The sequence below is a fragment of the Mugil cephalus genome, chromosome 8 (assembly GCF_022458985.1).
Source record: "Mugil cephalus isolate CIBA_MC_2020 chromosome 8, CIBA_Mcephalus_1.1, whole genome shotgun sequence".
NCBI lineage: Eukaryota > Metazoa > Chordata > Actinopteri > Mugiliformes > Mugilidae > Mugil > Mugil cephalus.
The window spans coordinates 10,820,158-10,841,110 of record NC_061777.1 but is presented as its reverse complement, the minus strand read 5'-3'; the positions used below and the strand labels follow the sequence as shown (position 1 = coordinate 10,841,110).

The 20,953-nt window shown below is 41.9% G+C and overlaps 1 protein-coding gene across 1 annotated transcript; it reads left to right on the top strand.

Moving 5' to 3' along the window:
• The first annotated feature begins 8,382 nt into the window (after window positions 1–8,382).
• On the top strand, window positions 8,383–20,904 carry smarcad1a (SWI/SNF-related, matrix-associated actin-dependent regulator of chromatin, subfamily a, containing DEAD/H box 1 a). The gene is made up of 23 exons (XM_047592153.1): window positions 8,383–8,811; window positions 9,960–10,098; window positions 10,178–10,292; window positions 10,649–10,718; window positions 10,899–10,993; window positions 11,192–11,293; window positions 11,623–11,701; window positions 12,305–13,008; window positions 13,524–13,720; window positions 14,254–14,344; window positions 14,650–14,749; window positions 14,980–15,039; window positions 15,236–15,311; window positions 15,411–15,546; window positions 15,638–15,769; window positions 16,138–16,233; window positions 16,936–17,053; window positions 17,141–17,256; window positions 17,479–17,667; window positions 17,755–17,873; window positions 18,435–18,617; window positions 18,713–18,822; window positions 19,601–20,904. The coding sequence occupies exons 1-23, from the start codon at window positions 8,706–8,708 to the stop codon at window positions 19,660–19,662; spliced, it is 3,195 nt and encodes a 1,064-aa protein (XP_047448109.1). The 5' UTR covers window positions 8,383–8,705; the 3' UTR covers window positions 19,663–20,904.
• Window positions 20,905–20,953: the final 49 nt, after the last annotated feature.

Here is a 20,953-nt window from a genome sequence, read left to right as displayed (position 1 = left end):
GCGTCCGCTCTATGACCGCTCTACCTTTTTTTTTTTTTTTAAGGTTTTAAAATCTTCTGTTGGGTTTCGAGAGATGAATTTGCGTCTTGAATGCCCACGTGGGCTGGGCACTCAAATGTTCATATCACAATAGCTAACAGCTCTAACTTTCTGACACCGACAATCCAACATCCACTGCATAAAAAGCAAATGACCAGCAATTCAGTGGAGGGGAAGTATGACATGCGTCTCCCTCTGCCCTCTAACTTTCTTTTTCTCCTTCTCGACTCGACTTTTTCTGACTCTTTTTGTGTGTACGTCAAGTGCACCGCTTTGAATGCCTTCGCGGCGAGACCGCCTGAAAATGTCTTTTGTTGTCTCCCCATTCAGTGTTAGAGCAGGGCTTTTCATTCTTTCAGTCCTCAGTCAATTTCACATCATACAAAGTCGGTCTGTTCAAGCATAACCTGACCCTAACTCTGTATGCCAGTGAATCTGGAAGCTCGTCAGATGCCAGGGATTTTGGATTTCGAGTCCATATACATACGCAAGTTCATATCATATTATCCTTTAGTTTGCAACTACAATTTTGATTGTACCATTCTCTGCCAGATGAATTTACTTTGCATTGCAGGAAAAGCTTGGTCAAGATCCCTTTAGGCATTTAGGTCTGCAAAGAAAAGAAGGACTCCTTACATTCAGATCAGATACTTTTGTTGATTTATTTGTTGAAGCCCTAATGTGTCTGTCTTGCCGGCTCGTGAAAATTAACAGCAACCTGGTGTTGCTGGTGCAATGGACGGAACACAGAGAAAGATCGATGCGGGGAGGAGATTGCATGGGGATACAGTGCAAAGGACGAACTTTTGGAGCTGTCCCATTGTCTTACATTGAAGGTGTCGGCGTCCATTGTAAGAGCAGGGCGGGCTGGGCGCAGGGGATGACAGAAAGTTCATGAATGGAGCATCTAAACTAAAAGTATGATGGGGAGCCAGTGGGGAAAAAAAGAGGGGGTAAAGGTAAAACAAGATGGGGTGTGTGCACAAGATAAATGTCCCCTCCTCCTTTTTTTTTTTTTTTTTAACCTCACGCTTGGCTGCTCCAGGATGGATAGAAAGAGAGAGAGAGAGGAGAGGAGAGAGGCTATGGGGGAGAATAGAGGGTCACTCTAGACAGTGGGGGCTTTGTTGGCACTTATCAGACTGATGGCAAAGTACGGGACCCAGAGACAGTGAATAGAAAGGGCCGTAGGTGTGTGCGTTTCTGTGCGTGCGTGTCGGACTGGGGCTGCGAAGAGAATGAGGAATGAAAGAATAGAGGGATGATGCAAATAGAGATGAGACAAGAAACTGTGAAGAGCAAAGAGGAGTAAAAGAAAGTGGAGAAGAATGGCGAGCACAATGAGCAGAGGCACAGCACCCCGTAGATCACTTTACCAACCTGAATGCACCTTCAGGAGAGACTGAGCGAGGGAGAAAGAGCAGGAAGACGGGAGCACGGGAACACCAACAAAGAGTGAGAAGGTCAAGGAGAGGTATATGATATGTAGGTAGAGAAAATGGAAAGCCGAGGAAGGAAAGGACTAGAGAGGATTGTGTTACACAGCAGGAGAAGTCCAGTGCCTCGTCCACGAGGCGGTGTTTCACAAAGAAAGTACCAGGACGGTCAAAGTTCTTTTTTTTTTTCTTGTTTTTGTCATCTCTCCAGCTCACTTTCTAACGCTTTCATTCACTTAAACACAGAGACACACAAGCGCACACAGTCAGCGGCAGCTCCCAGCTCCCCGCGGTGCGCCTGCTGAGAGGGGTCATGTCAGACATCAACTCCCGTCGCGTCAGCTCTTTTTCTCCCACAATTCAACACAGCTGAGGCTGTCACCGCACTAACCCCCCCCCCCCCCCCCCCCCCCCACCCCACCCCACCCCCCTAGAAAGCCCCAGACGCTGGCCCCTAACATTCACGCGGACGCAAACATATTTATGATGTACACACATAAGTTATAAAAGCACCCGCGCGCTCACTCACGAGCAGACGTGCACATTTGGATGCAGCGGCGTCCCAGAGGAGGCCGACCCCCGACTGGTGTCCACCAGTAGGGGTGCTGACATTCCCATCTCGGTCGTCTCAACTCCCCTGCCAGTTTGTAGAATAGAGAGGCCGGGGGGGAGACACACACACAAACACACACAAAAACACACAGTCACAGCTTGTCTGCATGCAAAAAGAACAACTTCACGAGGTTTTCTTGAGAATTTGCAAGAATTTTGGTGGGTCGTATTCAGACTGAAAATGGAAAAAAAAAAGGTATTCTGGTTAAACAACGAAGTAAAATTATAGTGAACATCTATAATTTACCATTAACAAACAACTGCAGACAACAGAATATCAGACAGCTGCAACTGGTCGACAGGTCAGAACGACGCAAATCCTCAGCATTTTGCTTTTTGTTCAAAAAACACTCAGTTGAAACTGTTACAGTCATGTAAAACATTCGCTTCATGTTTTTAATGAAGGCATACGTCTCTGAAACAGCGTTAAAGCGACTAAAGTGGACGTTGGTGCCATTTGGAAAGAGTAAATGTGGACCTTTCGTGTCATATACCCAGACATGACACTTAGCATTCGATATTATATAAACGAGAGAGACGTAATTAGCGTCATCGGATTCAAACAATTGCAGACAGAAGGACAATGCAAAGGCATGCAGGGCCAACAAAGCTCTGTCTGAGCAACGTTGTGTACGGCAGCCTGGGGGATCACTCATTGTCCCCCTGTCCTCCTGCACGTCTCCGCCGGTTTAATTAAAACGCTGCGACACCGTGACACAGCAAACAAAGTTGACAGCGCTGATTTCTGAACTTTTGCTTCTTAGTTGCGATTGCAGAGAAGCTAAGGATGCCGCGCGTGATTAAAAAAACAAATGTATGGGCGCAAAATATAATTGGATGGAAACAAACAAAAAGTATCACGTTTGCGATATGGACGCAATATAGATGATGGAGTGCGAACCGGAGGACAATACAGAGGAATGCAGCCCTAACAAAGCTGTGTTTGACGGATGTTCTGTAAGGCAGCCAGGAGGATCCGTCATTGTCTCTCCGTGATTGGTGCGTTGTCTCGGCTGCTCTGTGGCATCACCTCCAGCAACACGGGAATTCTCCCCTGCTGCTGTTTCTCTTTGCCCGCGGAGCTAGAGAGAGCGAGTCTGGCTTAATGAGTGATGACTAAACAAAGGCAGCACAAAGGGAGTCAAATGAGTGTTTGATAAGTTTTCTGACGGCCCGAGGAGAGTGTTAAAATGATATCAACATGCATGTGGACAAAATAGGAAGCAGTCCAACTTCGTTCACTATGTATATTGTCTTCGGTCTTCGTTCATTCATTAATTTATATTGTCTGCACAAAGTGTTCATAGCATGCGAACACATCAAAGGCCATTTGATTGGCTTTGTACACTGAATGCAAAGTCACTTGTGCATTTTGCACGTGGTGCAGCAAAGACGCCGACATTTAAACGATGTTAACGCGTCGGTTTATGTACTGAACACTAGCCAGCTATTCAAAAACCAGGCTTTAGTCACGGATGATTAGGATAAAAAAAAGTGGCCTAAAGTGAAAGCGCACAGGTGAGATAGACAGTTAATGTGATACTTGTTATCTCTGTCATCATCAAACCCTCAACCATGCAAGCGTGAGAGGTGGATACAAATTATTATGATTTCCTTCTCCTTTGGCTTCGCGTCTGTTGCAGCAGATTATGCGGCGGCGATGGAAACATCCCCTCGGGCATTAGAAAACATGCCAACTTTCTCCAACTTTCCCCTCGCTCGCTCGATATGTTTACATATACGGCGCGTCTCTTTTGTGGCAGCGATAAAGCTATGAGCGCCGTTTTAGGCCGTGACATCAAAACGCTCCTTCCTTCAAAGTACTGGACCAAAACGTAAACAAAACTTACAGTGGGGCACACCAGAGGGTTGCACACTCTACGCTCCCGTGGATCAAACCAGGCCAGTGACGAGGTTAGGCTTTGTATTTGTTTAATTTTTTGTGTTTGTACAGGCTAATGGTGAACGCGGGACTGAATGCAAAATTAAAGTTAACATGGGGGAAGATGGTAAACTGAAAAGATCACAAAATTCCCCTTGTGCGTGGTTACCAAACGGGAAGTACATGGAGCTACTAGACTGGTTTGAAAGTAACTATTGAAAGCCATAGGCACAAAGAATTTCTATATCTATCTATCTATCTATCTATCTATCTATCTATCTATCTATCTATCTATCTATCTATCTGTAACAGTGATTGTTTGGTCCGCTTTTGTCCACGTTTGTCTAGGTTTCATTAGCATTTTTTTTTTTTAATATGAAGTATGTTCTACTCCCAGAGTTAGCCTTTCTTTGGAGTGGTGTGTGTGTGTGTGTGTGTGTGTGTGTGTGTATGTGTATATTTCTCTCTCTGCATTTTTTAGGAGGTGGTGGTGGTGGGGTGGTGGTGGTGGTGGGGGGGTTACATCCCAGACGTGTTACCACGGTGACAAGGTGCTCCCTGCCGCCGTCGGGTCTCGGCCAAGTTGGGCGCCGTGGTGACTGGGTGGTGACAGACTTTGTGACGAGTCCGCTGGGACGGCACGGATGGGTCAGCCTTAAAAGCGCACATATACACGCAGACGAGCACGACCATGACGGCCTCTCGCACGTGCACTTGAGACGGCCGCTGAGTACGGAAAGGTTAAGCACACATACATCACAACTTGCGCGTGCAGAGGCAAGCTTTTCACGTGTTACGTGCATGCATTGCACAGTGCACGCATGCACGCTGCGAGACACAGACACATGCAGTCTGCACACTGTGATCTAAACCCACTGGTCTTGCTTGTGTGTGCGCATATCGAAGTGTGAGCATGCATTTTGTGTGAACTGCTGATTTGTTTTTACATCACCAGGACGTCGTAACCACATGCTTCACTTTTGCGGTGTGAATTATTCTGCGCTTTCATCACAGATATCGCCTCCAGCCAAAACATCCATTAAGACACCGAGAGCACTCATCTAATTTTTTCGACGCTACCACTCCGCGTCTGTGAGTGTGTGTGTTAACGACTTGCCTCAGCACTAGCAAGGCCTAGTGATTTATGTATTTGTGCTGTTGCACGCATACTCGCCTGCCTGTCTGTGCGTCAGTGCGTGCTTTTCTTCACACAGACACACAACAAGCCTGACGGTGTGAAGTGAAACAAGCTAAAGAAGAAAACCCAAACATCTATCCTAATTCAGATGTACTACACACACACACACACACACACACACACAAAAACTTGACCAGGAGACAGGAGACGCAAGGAGCCACAGTTTGAGCTTCCTGCTGTGAGGGGGCATGACCCCTATCAGACTCTGTGTCAGTCTGCCTATTGTGCCAGAAGAGCACAAACACACACATACACACACACACATGCACACACCCGCGATGCTATAACTTACGTAGTCGCCATGACGATGGCGGAGGCGACAGTAAGGCGGCGGGGTGGCGCTGCATTGGCTGCTGAGGTGTTCGGATGAGAAGATCCAACCTAGTCATCGCAACTGTACGTGAGCAGCCTCCGCAGGTGTAGTCAGTTGTAGTGTAGCCACTCGATTCAGTTTGTCGTCTACTTCTGTTTGGTTGGAGGAACATTGACAGCACACACTGGAAAAAATAAATAAAGTTCTTGACTTGACCCACATCAAATATAAAAGATTTAAGTGAAAGCAGCCCCAAAAACAGACAAACAACAAAGACAAAAAAAAAAAAGAAGTTTTTATATTATGTTTTATATGACATACTGTGGGGCGTTTGAGGGAGAATCTAAATGTGTGTGAGGCGGGGAGGGAGTGCTGCTGTCTGGCAGTGACTTTGACCATCAAGAGCCACTTAAGTTTTAAAAGGAGTGCCTATTCAGGGAAGAGTAACTCTCTTACAAAAGACAATTTCAACTATAATTTTGAATATTACCACGAACAAATCTTCGAACAGCGGCCATACGATCTTTTTAGAAATTAAAGTAGCAATATAGAGGATTTACTAAGGCAGTTTAACTACAGGTCATGGAATTGTTGGGGCAGCAAAATTACTACATTAATTGTCATTTTAGTCCTTTTTCCATCATTCAGAGAGTAACTGTGATCCTGGCGTGTATCTGCAGGGCTCATTTTAGGGACCAGATTATGTCTCTACCTGTCACCTTCAGCTCTTCATCCAACAATTCACAGTGGCTACCCTTTTTTCCCCCTTACTCCCTGTAAAATATTTCAAATTGACTAGAAACTTAACATTACAAGTCATCTCATGTTTTTAATGTCAATGCTCAGTTTGCATTAACAGCGATAATTGAATCGCCTGTTCTGCATTCATACCCAGATGGCTGTGTCAATATCGCAGGAGCAATACACTGGCACAGCATTTTGTTTCTACAGGTCAATAATTCATAGTAAAGCAAACATATAATTACACTGCACACTGTGTAATTATTTAAAAGCATTTGAGATTGTTGTAATTTTATGTCAGATTCTGCATTTCCTGCCTCAGACCCAATCAGTGTTACAAAATGTCCATCAAATATCATGTTCTGCCTTGTTCCATTCTGCTGGACTCTGATCTAATCGACACTGTAACTCTATAATATATATATATATATTTATCCCTGCATCAATTAATTCAGCTTCACCCAGGACTCAAAGACACGACAAAAAAAATTAAAAATTCTCTGTGAGGGTAAGTTCTCAATTAAATTCCATTAAAGTTGTTCAGACTGATGAGAAAAGAATCCATTGTCATGTGAAAATTGTCCTAATTAATACCAAATAAAGTACGCCTACACAGATGTGAAGGCGTTTTAAAGGGATCTTCTTACAGGTACACCTCGTCAAAGACCCGATCTCTGAAAATGTGTATCTGCTGCCCCCTTTTGATCAAAAAATGTGTGGCAGTCTATTAAAAAAAGTATGGTGCCTCAAGGCCATCTTTTGGAAAACATACAGAAACAAGGTGATTTACATGACAATGAAGGTGGAGGCTCTGAGAGAGCTGATATTTTTTTTTAACAAAAATGTTAATTTCTCGTGATCCTTTCTCTTTGAGGATATTCAGATTTACCACTAGTGTGAATAATTATACTGATGATGTCTTTATTCATCCTAGTTTGCTATTTCTGTCATGTTATTTCTTAAGTCATTCAAATGCAGAAAATGTGCCTTATTAGCTCATATAAATATTAATAAATGTTAAAATATGATGACAGGTCATGTACACTATGACCATCAATGATTTTGACTGCTTACTGCCCAAGACTAACTTTCTGTGAGACTACGTGTAAGTATCTAAAACCTCCTCAGCTAATCTATCCAAAACAATCAATTCGGAAAATCACGGAGATGGAGAAGAAGCCGGAAATAAGTGGAAATAGCAACAACCAAACCTACCAATCACAGCTCTTGTGGTCTGTGTCCCTGAGGCCTGCTACATTTCTGGGGAGGCGCATGTTAGCTAAGCAGCAAGGTCCGTGCAGCCGCTGCGTAGGTGTCTGCGTTGACGCGGGAGCCTCTGCGTCACTTTAACGCAGAAGCATACAGTAAATCTACTGTTGACTTCTGATGAAACTGGCCACCGTCTCCAACAATGCTATTAGACTTGTTTTCATGATACAACCATGAATCAATATTCCTATTGTTGTGGTACACTTGTTGGTTACACATTACCACTTGGTTCACTCATATTTCACCCCAAATACTTTCCTCTGCTGGTATATGCAGTTAAGAAGGTGTACTGACTTAAGTAGCCCTGTGCACATTGTTTCTCCTAACACTTAATGCACGCAGCAAACTGCAGTAGGCCTATATGTGAACTGCATTAACAAGCTATATCGTCTTTGGTTACGTGTCTGCACTACTCTAGACACGGTGGGCGGCGTCTAAGGTCCCCAGTCACGATCTGCCTTCTAAACAACCTTTTAAAAAGCGCACTTTAAATGAGGCATATATTCATGTGGTCTTACCACAAGAACTAGTTCACTGTTTTTAGTTCACTATTTTTCTTACATCACCACATAACAGGTTTCATAAGCAAAGCAGAGATTGCGGTTAAGATAGTTCACCACCTATTCTTCTCCCTTTGGAATACCACAAAACAGAGAGTGCATGCATCTAAAATGACGCACTAACACATCATATATTAGACACAACTGCTAGATTAAACCAAGTTAGTCACTGGGATCGTGTAAGGAACGTGACTGCTGTTAACAGTTAAGGTTTTAAAAGAAATTTGCAGCAGACACGGAAGTAAAGTCCGACAACGAAGTCACTATCTTGACTTCCGGGTGAGTTCCCGCCCACTTCCAATTCTAACCAATGAGCAATTTCTGAACAGCATCCTGTCGGGCCGCTGGAGTTCGCGGGAAACCGGCTCTGTAGTATTGGGATATATAGCCAAACCTCGTTTGATTTTGACCTGCTGCTTTTCTTGTTATACCTGTATTTCATCGATAGGCCCGTTTTGAACCATTAGGGCTAATAGCGGAGGAGTGACACAGGTTTAAATCCGTCGTCGATGCTGCCCCGTGCGCCGTGCTAACATCTGACGCTAGTTAGCTGGGTTGTCACATTGTGCTTCATGCGAGTGGACCGAGAAAACACGGCGAACTAGGAAGAGACAAAGGGCCGTCGAGACTCGGCACGGAGAAGACGCCTTTCAGAATGAGTTTGTTCAATTTAGACCGTTTCCGTTTCGAGAAGAAGACGGCGGACAAAGACGAGGACAGAGGCTCCAAAAGCCCCGAGTCTGAGAAGGAGAACAAGCCTGGTAACTAGCAGCTACATGTCAAAGCGAGCTTTCATTGTTGATAGCCAGATGTGTTAACCATGCAGACGTTTCGCTGCAGCTCAGACACACTAGTCCCCACAGCGGAACTGAAATGGAGCTTGGTATTGTTATTATTATTGTAGATTGTTCTTTCAATTGTGATGCTTTTGTATAGCTATGCAAATCTGCTCCTCCCCCTTCACATATGGATTTGAAGCCTCACTCTACCCTTTTAGGACCAGACAAAGATTACGTTCAATATTATAAGGAGGTCTGACATGCCAGTATATCCCCCATTTATGGTTACTGGTGCACAGACCCACCACACTCTCTGGGTCTAGGTCCCTTACACTGTGTGCCCTCTGTATTTTAATCGCATCCAGGCGTGCAGATAATTTGATTGAATCCCAGCAAAATGGGGAAATAGTTTAAATGCACTGACATTATAATTGCATTACGTTGCATAACAGCATAGGAAGATGTGGCTGTTGCTCTCAGGTGTCCATCTCCTTGCTGTTGTCGGCCCTCTTGCAGTCTGAAGAGTTGCATTGTGATCGTTAAAAAGAACTCTTTTGTGTGGATATCCAATCATTGGTACAGTCAGTGGAACCAGTGTATACAGTTTTGACTGAGATAGCGGCGTTGTCCTGATATCACAGCGGTTATTCTAATGCGGACACCTACCATGACTCATTGCATGGCCTCCCTCTGGGTTCACGCCAGCAACAGTGTCAAACAGAAACAGCCTGCACTGAAATTCGTAGTTACAGAATGATTCAGTTTTTGCTGGTATCAGGGTATCATTTCAGCTAAGAAACCGTCAGTGGCAGTTTGCCCCTGGTTTGGGATCCTTTTGAAACACTGATGCAGCTGCAGCCTCGACCTCTCTCCACCTGATTCCCTGTTGCTGTATCTGCTGATTAACAAAACTACTCAGACTAGTGTCTCTCTGCACACCTCAATCACACAAATGATCTTGGGGAAATAGTTTAATGCACATTAACGTATGCACTTCTTGCTATTAGAAATGCTAATTTGCAAGGAGGTTTAAGTGAGCAGTGTATTTTACCAAGGCTGCACACATTTTTGTGTGAACAGTTTCACTTATGTGGCACCTTCCCACATGTTTTCACCATTATGTTTTACAGCTCAGATGAAATCTGTCAAAGCTCCACCAAAGTCCCATGCCAGAGGAGTGGTTTTTGATGAAGTCCTGACCATTGACTTAGAAGAGGACGAGGGCCTCTCTGAACCAAAGACCAAAATATCATTAACCAGTAAATCCAAGTAAGTTTTAGCTGAACTAACAACATTTTCACGTTCTTGCTAAAACTGTTTTTACGGATTCGTTTTCTCCCTTCTATAGGAGTCCTGTAGGGAAGGCTTCGGATAACACAGACGATGAGGACAACGAATCTGATGAGAAAATTAACAAAATATTGGAGATATTTCCTCAGTTGTCGAGGACGGAGATATTGGAGGTGAGTCTAGTGGAAGTGGGGTAAAGGTTCATTTTGGGTATCAGTATTTCATTGCTGCACAGATGCTTTAGAGTAAGTGTTCAGAGTTAATGCTAAACGTGTTCAGTCAGTCCATCTGCTTGATGGAACAGATGTTAACAAAATTTTCCAGTTTATAAATGGCAAGTTAGAATATCAGTGTTTAAAATTTCGTCGTATAATATATCATAATATAAAATGGCTTTAATGCCATGGTCATGTCATGGTGCCTCTGATGATTTACACCCTTAGACTAAAGATAATCGCTGCAATAGAGATCGTTCCTTAGACAGAGTCCAGCTTTGCTCCTAATTGTGCATGTTGTGTTCCCTTTGCAGGTGGTTAGCAGTACAAGCACAATGGATGGGGCTGTAGCTGCCTGCCTTTTGAGGTTTGGTGATAAAGAAGGTAAATTCTAGTATCATAAACATATCATGACATATACAAGTGTAACAAAAAATAAGAAATAATGATTCCAAATATAGTAAAAAATATCACAGGGAATACACAGTATTAAGAATTGTATGCTCTTGCTGCTTTTATCAACCTGATGGCTTGATTTGAGGACACTGTCTGTTTTGTCCTCAGCACCGAATCAAGGCAGGAAGAGAAAGCAGGATGAACCCAGCAGTTCTCAGGATAGTGGTGAGAGTCAACTGAGCAAGAAGAGGAGACCAACAGCTGTAAGATTACCAATCATGGTTTACAATGGCATTACACATTATCCTAATTTTAGTGCCACTAATCTGTATTGTTGGTCTATTATATTTTAAGTCTGTGGATACATTTTTGATTAAAATAATACAAATGGTTAGTTTTTATTTAATGAGCACTGATGCACAACAGGCATTTACTATTTTTTTTTGTGTTTCAACTGAAAGGCCTCTGACGAAGACGAAAATACAGCGAATGAACCCAGCTGGGAGAAGCAGGAAGCCATGGTCAGAAGACTCCAAAAAAAGTTTCCCGACCAGGACAAGGAGGTGAAAACGCACCTGGTCTCTAACACGTTAAGACGTACATGTTAAGACTGAGACGTTGTTAGCAAGCCGGCTAACGTGGCAGGCCTGGAAGGCAAATAGCTTGTGCAAGAACTTTTAAGGAAGTGTGAACTAGCTACAATCCAATTGTAGAGCCTTGCAGAAGTTAAGTCATGAGACAGTAGTGGTAGGTTCCCAGATTGTGAAGTTATAATTTGTGGTTCATTGGCAGTGAGAAAAAAGATTTAAAAAAAAAATAAATAAAATGAAATGTTGGCTGATTTTACATCTCCTTCTGAAAAAAGTGCTGATCTGTTGTCTGTCTGGTGCAGGAGCTGCGGATGGTGCTGCAGGAGCACGACTGGAATTCTGAAGATGCGCTGCAGGCTCTACAGATGTTTTCAGATCCAGGTGCAAACACTACAGCGCATGACACTTGTAATGTGGTGTGGCTAATTACCCAATTCTCATTGGCTGCGGGGTGTCCAGCAATACTTGGAACAGGAAAAATACAGAGTAAATCCAGTGCAACCTGACTGTTAGTAGTAACCATGGCAACATAGACACAGTCAAGGTTGCTGTTTACGATGTATTGAAACTTGTTAACAAGTTAATATGGTGACTGTGTAACATAAGCTGCAAGAGGTGCTACACTGCAGCTGTGAAGATAATGCTAGTTTGTGGATATGGCTGTTAGCTTGTTAATCTGGTTGTTACATACAGTGAATACAGATAAACCCTTGTATGTTAATAGGAAAATCAAATTATGGCTTACAGGTTTATGATTGTGAAAGACTTTTAGGACATAGTTTACAAGGCTTATATCTTTTTCTTTGCATGTGACTATAGTATAAGCAGGATAATCCCTTTAAGGTTTCTGTTATGAGGAGGCAACCGTCCACTGCCTTTACACCCAGTAATTCCTCGTCCACTTCACTATTATGATTATGACATTATGCATCTCTAATTAAATCACTTTCAACTGATTCTAATACAGACTTTTTTTTTTTTCAGATAATACCAGTTTCAGTTCACCTGAATCAGATGAAAAGAAAATCAGCAAATCAAAGAGGAAAGACAAGTCGAGCAGGAACCACAAAGAGTCTAGGCACCACAAACGTAACGAAGATACTAAACACGTGAGAAACCAAAAGGGCTCTGAGGACCGAACGGTCGTCAGTGAAACAGAACAGGAGGGTACTGAAGACTCGGAGGATACCAAGGACAGCGAAGACGAGTCGAGTGCTGAAGACGTAAAACGTCCCAACGACAAAAGTAGCACTTCCACTCTGTCCTCGTGGCTCAAAAAAACTTCTGACTCGGCGTCTTCGTCCTCCTCCGTGCACAAGGCATCTACCTCTTCATCCCTGAAGCCGTCCTCTTCCTCCTCTGCTGCTGCCCAGACACTGTGCAGGTTTGCCAGTGTGACCAGCATAGCCAAGAAGCAGGCGCTGGAGAGGAAGAGGAAGGCGCGCGCCTCCGATGAACGCGTCAGTTCGGAGGGGGAAAATGACGACGAAGAAGACACAGTAAGCACAGAGTATGAGGACTCGGATGATGAGCTGGACCTTAATACGGGCATGACGGACATGAAGAAGGAGATGCTCAAATTCTTCCGGGAAGCAACGTTGGATGAGCTGTCACTGATTGCTGGGTGCTCGATTAAAAAGGCACAGAAGATTGTGGAACTAAGGCCCTTCGAAAACTGGGAAAGCCTGGTGAGAAAACGTGCATGTTTTGAGTCACAACAATGTTGAAATAGACATCACACAGGCAAAGAAGCAAAGATGTTCTCATTTATAGTCTTAAACCATCCTGTTGAACACATGGAAAGAGATGTAGCCCTGTACTGAGACAAAATATACACATGTTCAATTTGAGAAGTATTGTTCAACATATTTTTGAATAAACGCTAGTACTGTACGTAACTTTTTGGATTTCACTAAGCTAAGCGTGGAGTCTCCAACCTCATGTCTGTTGCTTTGCATTGTGGGACATTTATGTCTTAACTGACATGCAGATTTCCTCAAAAATTGTATGCACCTCCTCATACCATACTGCCGGTTTCCTTCTAAGATGTGTATGTAAAGACAAAGCACACACACTAAATAAACGTGTCTTAGTCCCCATGTGATATCTAATGTCATGTCAGAAACACTTAGATTAGTAATGGGCACAGTCTGCACGCTTGCTTTACTGTGTGAGCTGTAACTAGATGTTTGTTCTTCTCCAGATCGAAGTCTTCCATAAGGATAACGGCCTCTCAGACAGCTTGCTGCTGGGCTGCAGAGTCGTCCTCAAGGAACGGAAGGTTGTCCTGGGGCTCATGACCAAATGCCAGGGCATTTCTTCAAAAATGGTCAAACAGGTCACTGAGGTGATGGACAAAGGCACGGGGACCATGAAGCAGCCAAGTGTACTCAACAGCCAGTGAGTAAAATTCACATAACGGACGGAGATTTGTGAGATATGTTGATTTGTTCAAAGTAAACTTACATCTTCTGTGCAGTAAGAGGTGTCATCTTGCTTCCATATTATGTATCGATTAATGGTAGCAACTTTTTTTTGTTTGTTTTCAGTATGAGACCTTTACTTCTTGGTGAAGTCATAGGTGGTGTATCATGCAGTCAGAGACAGTGTGTAAATATAATTTTAAGCATTTATTTCGAGGTACTTATATATTAAATATTGTATGTAGGCTTTTCCCTCATCTTAACAGGAAAAGAGCACATAAAAAGATGCATACTCATCCTTTAAGGCAGCCTCAAGTGTTTGTGGAAAATTCTGGTTATGTTACTCTTAAAAAAACACTTCTTTATACTCTTCTAATCTTTATCATTACAAAACAGGTTCTTTGACAGCTGTTACATGAATAATAGTTTCCAGACAATATGTAATGTAAAGCATTTTTTTTTTTTTTTTTAAGAACAGGATCTAATTCCTGTTCTCGGTCTGTCTTACAGGCTCCAGCTGAAGCCCTATCAGCTGATTGGTCTGAAGTGGCTGCTGCTTTTGCATGAACACAAACTGAGTGGAATCCTCGCTGATGAAATGGTACGGCAACCGGCCGGGTGGGGTTTGACATGGGTGTTGGCTATCAACGGTTATCAAAGCCTCAGTGTCAGAGAGTTCTTTGTGTGAATACGTGGCCATCCAGCAGGAATATAAATAGAATAAACAAATAAAAGTGGAGGAGAGATACAAAACAGTGGAAGAATGTTGGATACCAATATGTTGAAAGAACATTTATTTGTGTAGAAAAGCACCAGTCTGATTCAAATAGTTTTTTTTCCCCCAGTTCAAATAACCCTTTCTTTATCTAACCGTATCGTTCACCCTCCCTCATTCCTTCTCTCCAGGGTTTGGGGAAGACTATTCAGGCTATATCATTTTTAGCCCAGTTATATGAAAACGGAATAGAAGGTCCTCACCTCATCACTGTGCCTTCTTCTACACTCGGTAATAAACTACATTTTTCTTTGTTTCATACTTTGTAATTTAACAACATGCAATTACTGTAGTTGATTAATGTTACAGCATGTCGTGTTTACATATAGCATTTTATGTATAAAATATATAAAAAGTCAGGAATCTTTTCACTACAATCCTTACCCTGGTATTTGTATAGGCTGCAGAATTTATATCTGTTTATTAAATTTCTCCCGTTTTTCCTCCTCTTTGTCTTGTAGATAATTGGGTCAGAGAGCTGAAGCTGTGGTGCCCAGACCTCAAAGTTCTAGTTTATTATGGTGAGACACTTCATTCTTCTTTTCACATAAACATCGTGGTCTTGTGCACCCTGCAGTTGACCTGTTTACATTACGTTTCTACTCAGTGTTTGGTCAGAAAAGGGCCAAATGACATGAAGACCAACATGTACACCGTAGCACACTTTATCTCACAGTTTGAAACAAAAGCAGAGTGTGTGCTCTGTGTTCTGTACAGGATCTGTGGAAGATCGTCGCTACCTCAAACACGACATCCTAAATCGGGACGTTGAGTTCAGCGTCATTGTGACCACGTAAGCTTCAACACGCAGAGACTTTCAACCGCGAGCTTCATCAAGGAGAACCTAAAGCGACTTTTCACTCTTACCTTTGCTCGTGTCTAATTTTTGCAGGTATAACTTGGCCATAGGAAATGAAAGCGACCGCGGCCTTTTTCGCAAGCTGCGTCTGAAGTATGCTATATTTGATGAAGGCCACATGCTGAAGAACATGAACACTCTGCGCTACCAGCTCCTCATGGCCATTAACGTGAGCTGATTTTCATTTCTCTAGTTTTTCTTGTGTCTTTTGTCATAAAAGCACCTAACAGTCAGGGATGACTCTCTTTCTTTCCCTGCAGGCGGAGCACCGCTTGCTGCTGACAGGAACTCCTTTACAGAACAACCTCTTAGAGCTGATGTCTCTCCTCAACTTCATCATGCCTTCTATGTTCTCCAGCTCCACTAAACAGCTCTCCAAAATGTTTTCCCAGGTATGAATGTGTGTCATATACGTTTTTGAGAGATGGCAGATATGGCGTTTTTAACCGGCTGCCACCAAATAACTGCATGGAAGTAAACTGAAAATACAAAACCGCTCCCTTTTAATGTTGAGAAAAGATATTCTGATATGAAATCATAAATTAGAATAGTTGCTCCTGATACAAAAATGCTACTGATTTAACATAAACTAGATGATACTCTAAGTATTTTATTTTCAGAAAGAAAAATGTGGTTCAGTTCTGTTGGAGAGATTAAATAAAAGCTATACCTATATCACAAGCAAGGACGGTGTAAGTCTAGCTCTTTTATCTTTTTTCTCCCATCTGATCAAAGTGTTTCATGTTCTGTTATGTGTCAGAAATCCCATGAGGAACAGAGCCGTTTTGAGAGGAACCGTATCTCTCAGGCCAAACTCATCATGAAACCTTTTATCCTCCGAAGAGTCAAGAGCGAGGTGAGTTCGTGAGGGAAACTTGTGTGTGAATTAACAGAAACGAAGTAACTTTCATTGTATGTTGACCTGCAATAAGGTTCATTCATGCCAAAAGTAGAAAAGCCTTGTATAAATACAAAGCCTTCTTAATAATGGCCCCTATACACTGATCAGCCACAACATTAAAACCACTGTCAGGAGAAGTAAGTAACATTGACCATCTTGTTCCAGTCTTCTGCTGGGAAACGTTTGGACCGTGTGGATGTTTCTTACCAGACCAAGCACCCCCACGCCATAGCAATGACGCTCCCCGACAGTCTGACACACACACACACACAAAAACGGTTTAGGAGCAATTAGAAAAAACATGAAAAACAGCACAAGGTGTGGACCTGGCCTCCAAATTCACTAGTTCCCAAACTGATCAAATCTACCCATAGGAGCCACTAAAAATATTCTGTTTCCAGACACCACAGGACACCCTCAGAAGTGCCATGTACATTCTCTGATGATTCAAAGGGGAACCTACACAGTATTAGGATGGTGGTCATAATGTTATTCCTGATCAGTGTATATCTTTTTATCTGCCTGATTGAGGAAATGCAATACTACTCTGCTGAAACACACTTTTTTTTAATGTGCAAGTACCAGTGATTGACAAGAGATTAATCATTAAATACAATGTGAGTAGTGGAACTAATGGTCTAATGGCCGTTTTTGTAGGTCCTCAAGCAGCTGCCAGCAAAGCAAGAGAAGGTAGAGTTCTGCCCGATGAGCGAGAAACAGGAGGCTCTTTACAAGACCCTCTTCAATAAACTCAAGGCTTCCACCAATGGCGAGAGTAAGCTTCATTTCAATGCACATTACATTATTTCGTGAAAAGAACCGAAATGTTGGGTTAATGAATTCGTAACAATTTTCTCTTTAGAGCGCGAGCTGTGTAATGTGATGATGCAGTTGAGAAAGATGGCCAACCACCCTCTGCTTCACAGACAGTACTACACCGCGGAGAAGCTCAAAGCCATGAGCAAACTCATGCTAAAGGTCAGTCCTACTCTCTACTACTCCCCTCATTTGTCTTTTTCAGCTGTGATTTATTTGCATCCATATATGAAGAAGAAGAAGAAGAAGAAATCTCTCTAAATTATGCTGCAAAAAAAGCAGTTTAGCGTTAACAGCAAAACGCAAGCATTGTGTATTGAATCTGAATTATTTAATTATTTCACACTCACTACTGTATCTAATTTATATTGTGTCCCTCCCCAGGAGCCAACCCACTATGATGCCGATGCCGCTCTCATTCAGGAGGACATGGAAGTGATGTCAGACTTTGAGCTGCACCGTCTGTGCCAGCAGTACTCCTCCATCGGTTCCTACCAGCTTGAAAAGGAGCTCCTGCTCGACTCTGGAAAGTTCCTTCACCTCACAGAGCTGCTGGCCTCACTTAAAAACAAGGTAAATGTGGAAAAACAAACGCTTCTGTGGTTTGTATTAGGAAGTGCATTTGGTTCTATGGCCTAACTCTTCTATGTCCTCCTGCAGGGAGACCGAGTTGTGTTGTTCAGTCAGTTCACAATGATGCTCGACATTGTGGAAGTGCTGCTGAAAAACCTTAAGCATCGTTACGTCAGACTGGACGGATCCACGCCAATAGCAGACAGGTCAGATTCAAACGAGGGCAGATTTTCATTTAACTATCATCATGGATGAAAAATATCACGATACCAAGATTATCAAGATATCAACAAAAATGTAAATAATAATGGCAAAGTCCAGGAAATGCATCTTTAACTTACATCTCATGGGAGATGCATTACACTCAAACTAATGGTAACAAATGCATAAAAATTATAAACAGAGGATCCACAAGGTGCAACTGAAATGACTACAATATTACCTGAAACGATAATATCATTTATTGTTTAATTTTTAACACCAATGAGTATCATTAAAGTCAGACATTTGTTCAAGGCCCATTGTTACATTTATTGGAGAAGATCGTCTCATATTTACACACTAACTTAAAACCAACATTAAGAGCACACAGAAGCTGTTGGTTAATCGCGACCTGTTTCACCAAGTGTTGTACATTTGTTATCCTTGATATTATCCTTGAAAAATTATGTCAAACTGCACAATATGGAACCGGTGTTTATTTTTTTAAATCACATATAATGTTTACGAGGTGTATTTTTTTTTTTTTTTTTTTTTTTGATCCGCAGGATTGTGTTGATCGACGAGTTCAACACGGACCCTGACATATTTGTGTTCCTGTTGTCAACGCGCGCCGGTGGCCTCGGCATCAACCTAACCTCGGCTAATGTCGTCATCCTTCACGACATCGACTGCAACCCCTACAATGACAAACAGGCAGAGGACAGATGTCACCGCGTGGGCCAGACCAGGTTAGAATCAAGCTTTAGCAGATGAGGAGCTTGTAAAGACACGGTTAACGCACTGATCTAATGTGTTGGCTGACGGACCTTGGTGTGTGTGTCAGGACTGTACAGGTGATTAAGCTGATCAGTAAAAACAGCATAGAGGACCTCATCCTGCAGCTGGGCAACAAGAAACTAAAGCTGGAGCAGGACATGACCACCGTTGCAGAAGGTAAGGAGATGTGTTTGCATCCATATTGAATTCGCACAACGTTGCCCTAATAAATAAATGCATTAAAAAGATAGAACTTCACATAAAATTAGAAATAATCAAAATGACTATGAAGCCAAGTGCAGCGATGAGTTATTTCAGAAGCGTGTTTAGTTTTTTAGACACAAAGTACAGCAATAAATGATTCTTATTTATCTGCTTTTGTTAATAGCACAGTGAATTTATGTAATATAATCGAGTTGAGACGTGTTGGGATATGCTGATATTAGTATTATTAGGTTTTAAGAATATTCTTTGTGCATGTGTGCAGCACATTAAGGGCTTTTTACCACTTTACAACCAGCCCTGTGTATTGTACAAAATCAACCATAAAGACGGAGGCTGGAACAACTCCACGAGTGTATTTATACTTATTGGATTTATTTTGTTAGTCAGCCTAATGGCAACATGGCCATTTTAGGACTAAAATGCCAAAAAAAAGAAAGAAAAAAAAATATTTTCATGTATACATTGCTTTACTTTTAGATATACAGTTGATGTTATGTGTAAAAAAAAAAATAGCAATAAAACAGTACAAGATACTTTTGGGAAAGTTATGAATTATATTAGATACCAAGAAGAGGAGAAGGTGCATAGGGTAAAACTGTACTTAATAAATCTAACGGTAGAAAACTGTTGCATGTTTCAGCAAGTTGGTTCGCTACATCTGGGTAAACATTGTTTCCATTCACATACACATTCTGGTGAAATGAAAAATAAAGCATCATATGTTCTCCAGATGCTGAGGGGACCATTCCTGAAGATATGGCGTCTTTGCTCAAAGCGTCACTGGGACTGTGATGTTAAAACACACGAAACTGGAAACTTTACCGAGACATTTTCTGTGACGTTCACACGATTCTGGGCAGACTTGAGTACTCTGACTGAACACACTTTGGTGTCCATGCTGGATAACTACTGGAAACCCTGTACCCCCATGGGACAAAAAAAAAAAAAAATCTGATTTACTGTGTACAATAGTAGCTGTGCCTGAAACACAATTTTTTACGCAGTTTGGCTCTTACTTTGACTACGAGACCAGTTTATAAAGGCTTAACAAAACGTTTCAATATTATGCACTCCACATGTTATGTAAGAAGCTGTAGAAACTTGAAAGAGCGTTGGAGGTTCAGGGCTATCATGTGGTAAAGCAGCATGTTTACAGCACACCGTCAAACTTGTTTTTAAGGAGTAAAGGTGGAATTTGACTTAATATAACATGTAATTAATTTTAGATTATTTCCATTCTGACAACAGTACTGTATGCTGGTGAGGAAAACAATACTTAATGCCACTCTTTCATGGATATTTCAAATTCTAATATGCTTATGTGAAAGGTGTGGACCATGGAGAATAGAGCTTTCATTCCAGACACTGTTACATCTCAGAGTTTTTTGGCACTCAAAAAGAAGAAAAAAAACTCTATTTATATAAAACTTTTCTAGCTGCTGCAGCCAATTAGCAACATTTCAAGAGCGGCAAATGCAAATACACTGATGCTGTTCGAATTCCTCTGTTACCATTTTCGTTTAAACCTCTTTTAAAAGTTTAAAAGTAGTTTCATCACAAAGTCAGCCATGTATCTGGGTTCTCTGTTGATGTTCAAGAAGTTTGTGTGTTTAGTTTCATCAAATTCAAGGACGTTTTTCAGCGAATGGCTGGCTGAATGACATTGGCATTATTATGAACTGAAAACGCATGGTTGTTTGTATGTGCGTATCTGTATGAACACCAGTGCATTCAGCATACAAATACTACATAAATTTGAAAAAAAAAAATTGAATTAAAATTAATTAAAAAATGAAAATGAAACGTCTTTAAAATCCAGTGCCTAATTAGTTTCTTTGTTGTTTTTATTCGTTTAAACATTGAGCTGTGGCAGACAGAGAGGATTTAAGGAAGCAGCTGCTGAATTCATGTACTGTATGAGTGGCTAATGTGTTGTAAGTGTACAAGTGTTAATTGACCTGTAAAAGCCTTCACTAAGTCCTTTGTATGTTTTTTAGGTTCCTGTTTAAATTGAATAATAAATATTGGAATAAACATTTGCGTGGTGCCTGTAGTGATCCAAAAAGAAAGAGGTGCTACTTGA

Bases quoted from the DNA above. Each gene is read 5' to 3' on its own strand.
- smarcad1a (XM_047592153.1), top strand. From the start codon at position 8,706: ATGAGTTTGTTCAATTTAGACCGTTTCCGTTTCGAGAAGAAGACGGCG. The intron at 10,293-10,648 runs GTGAGTCTAGTG...TTCCCTTTGCAG, and splicing joins CGAGGACGGAGATATTGGAG to GTGGTTAGCAGTACAAGCAC. The intron at 13,721-14,253 runs GTGAGTAAAATT...TCTGTCTTACAG, and splicing joins CCAAGTGTACTCAACAGCCA to GCTCCAGCTGAAGCCCTATC.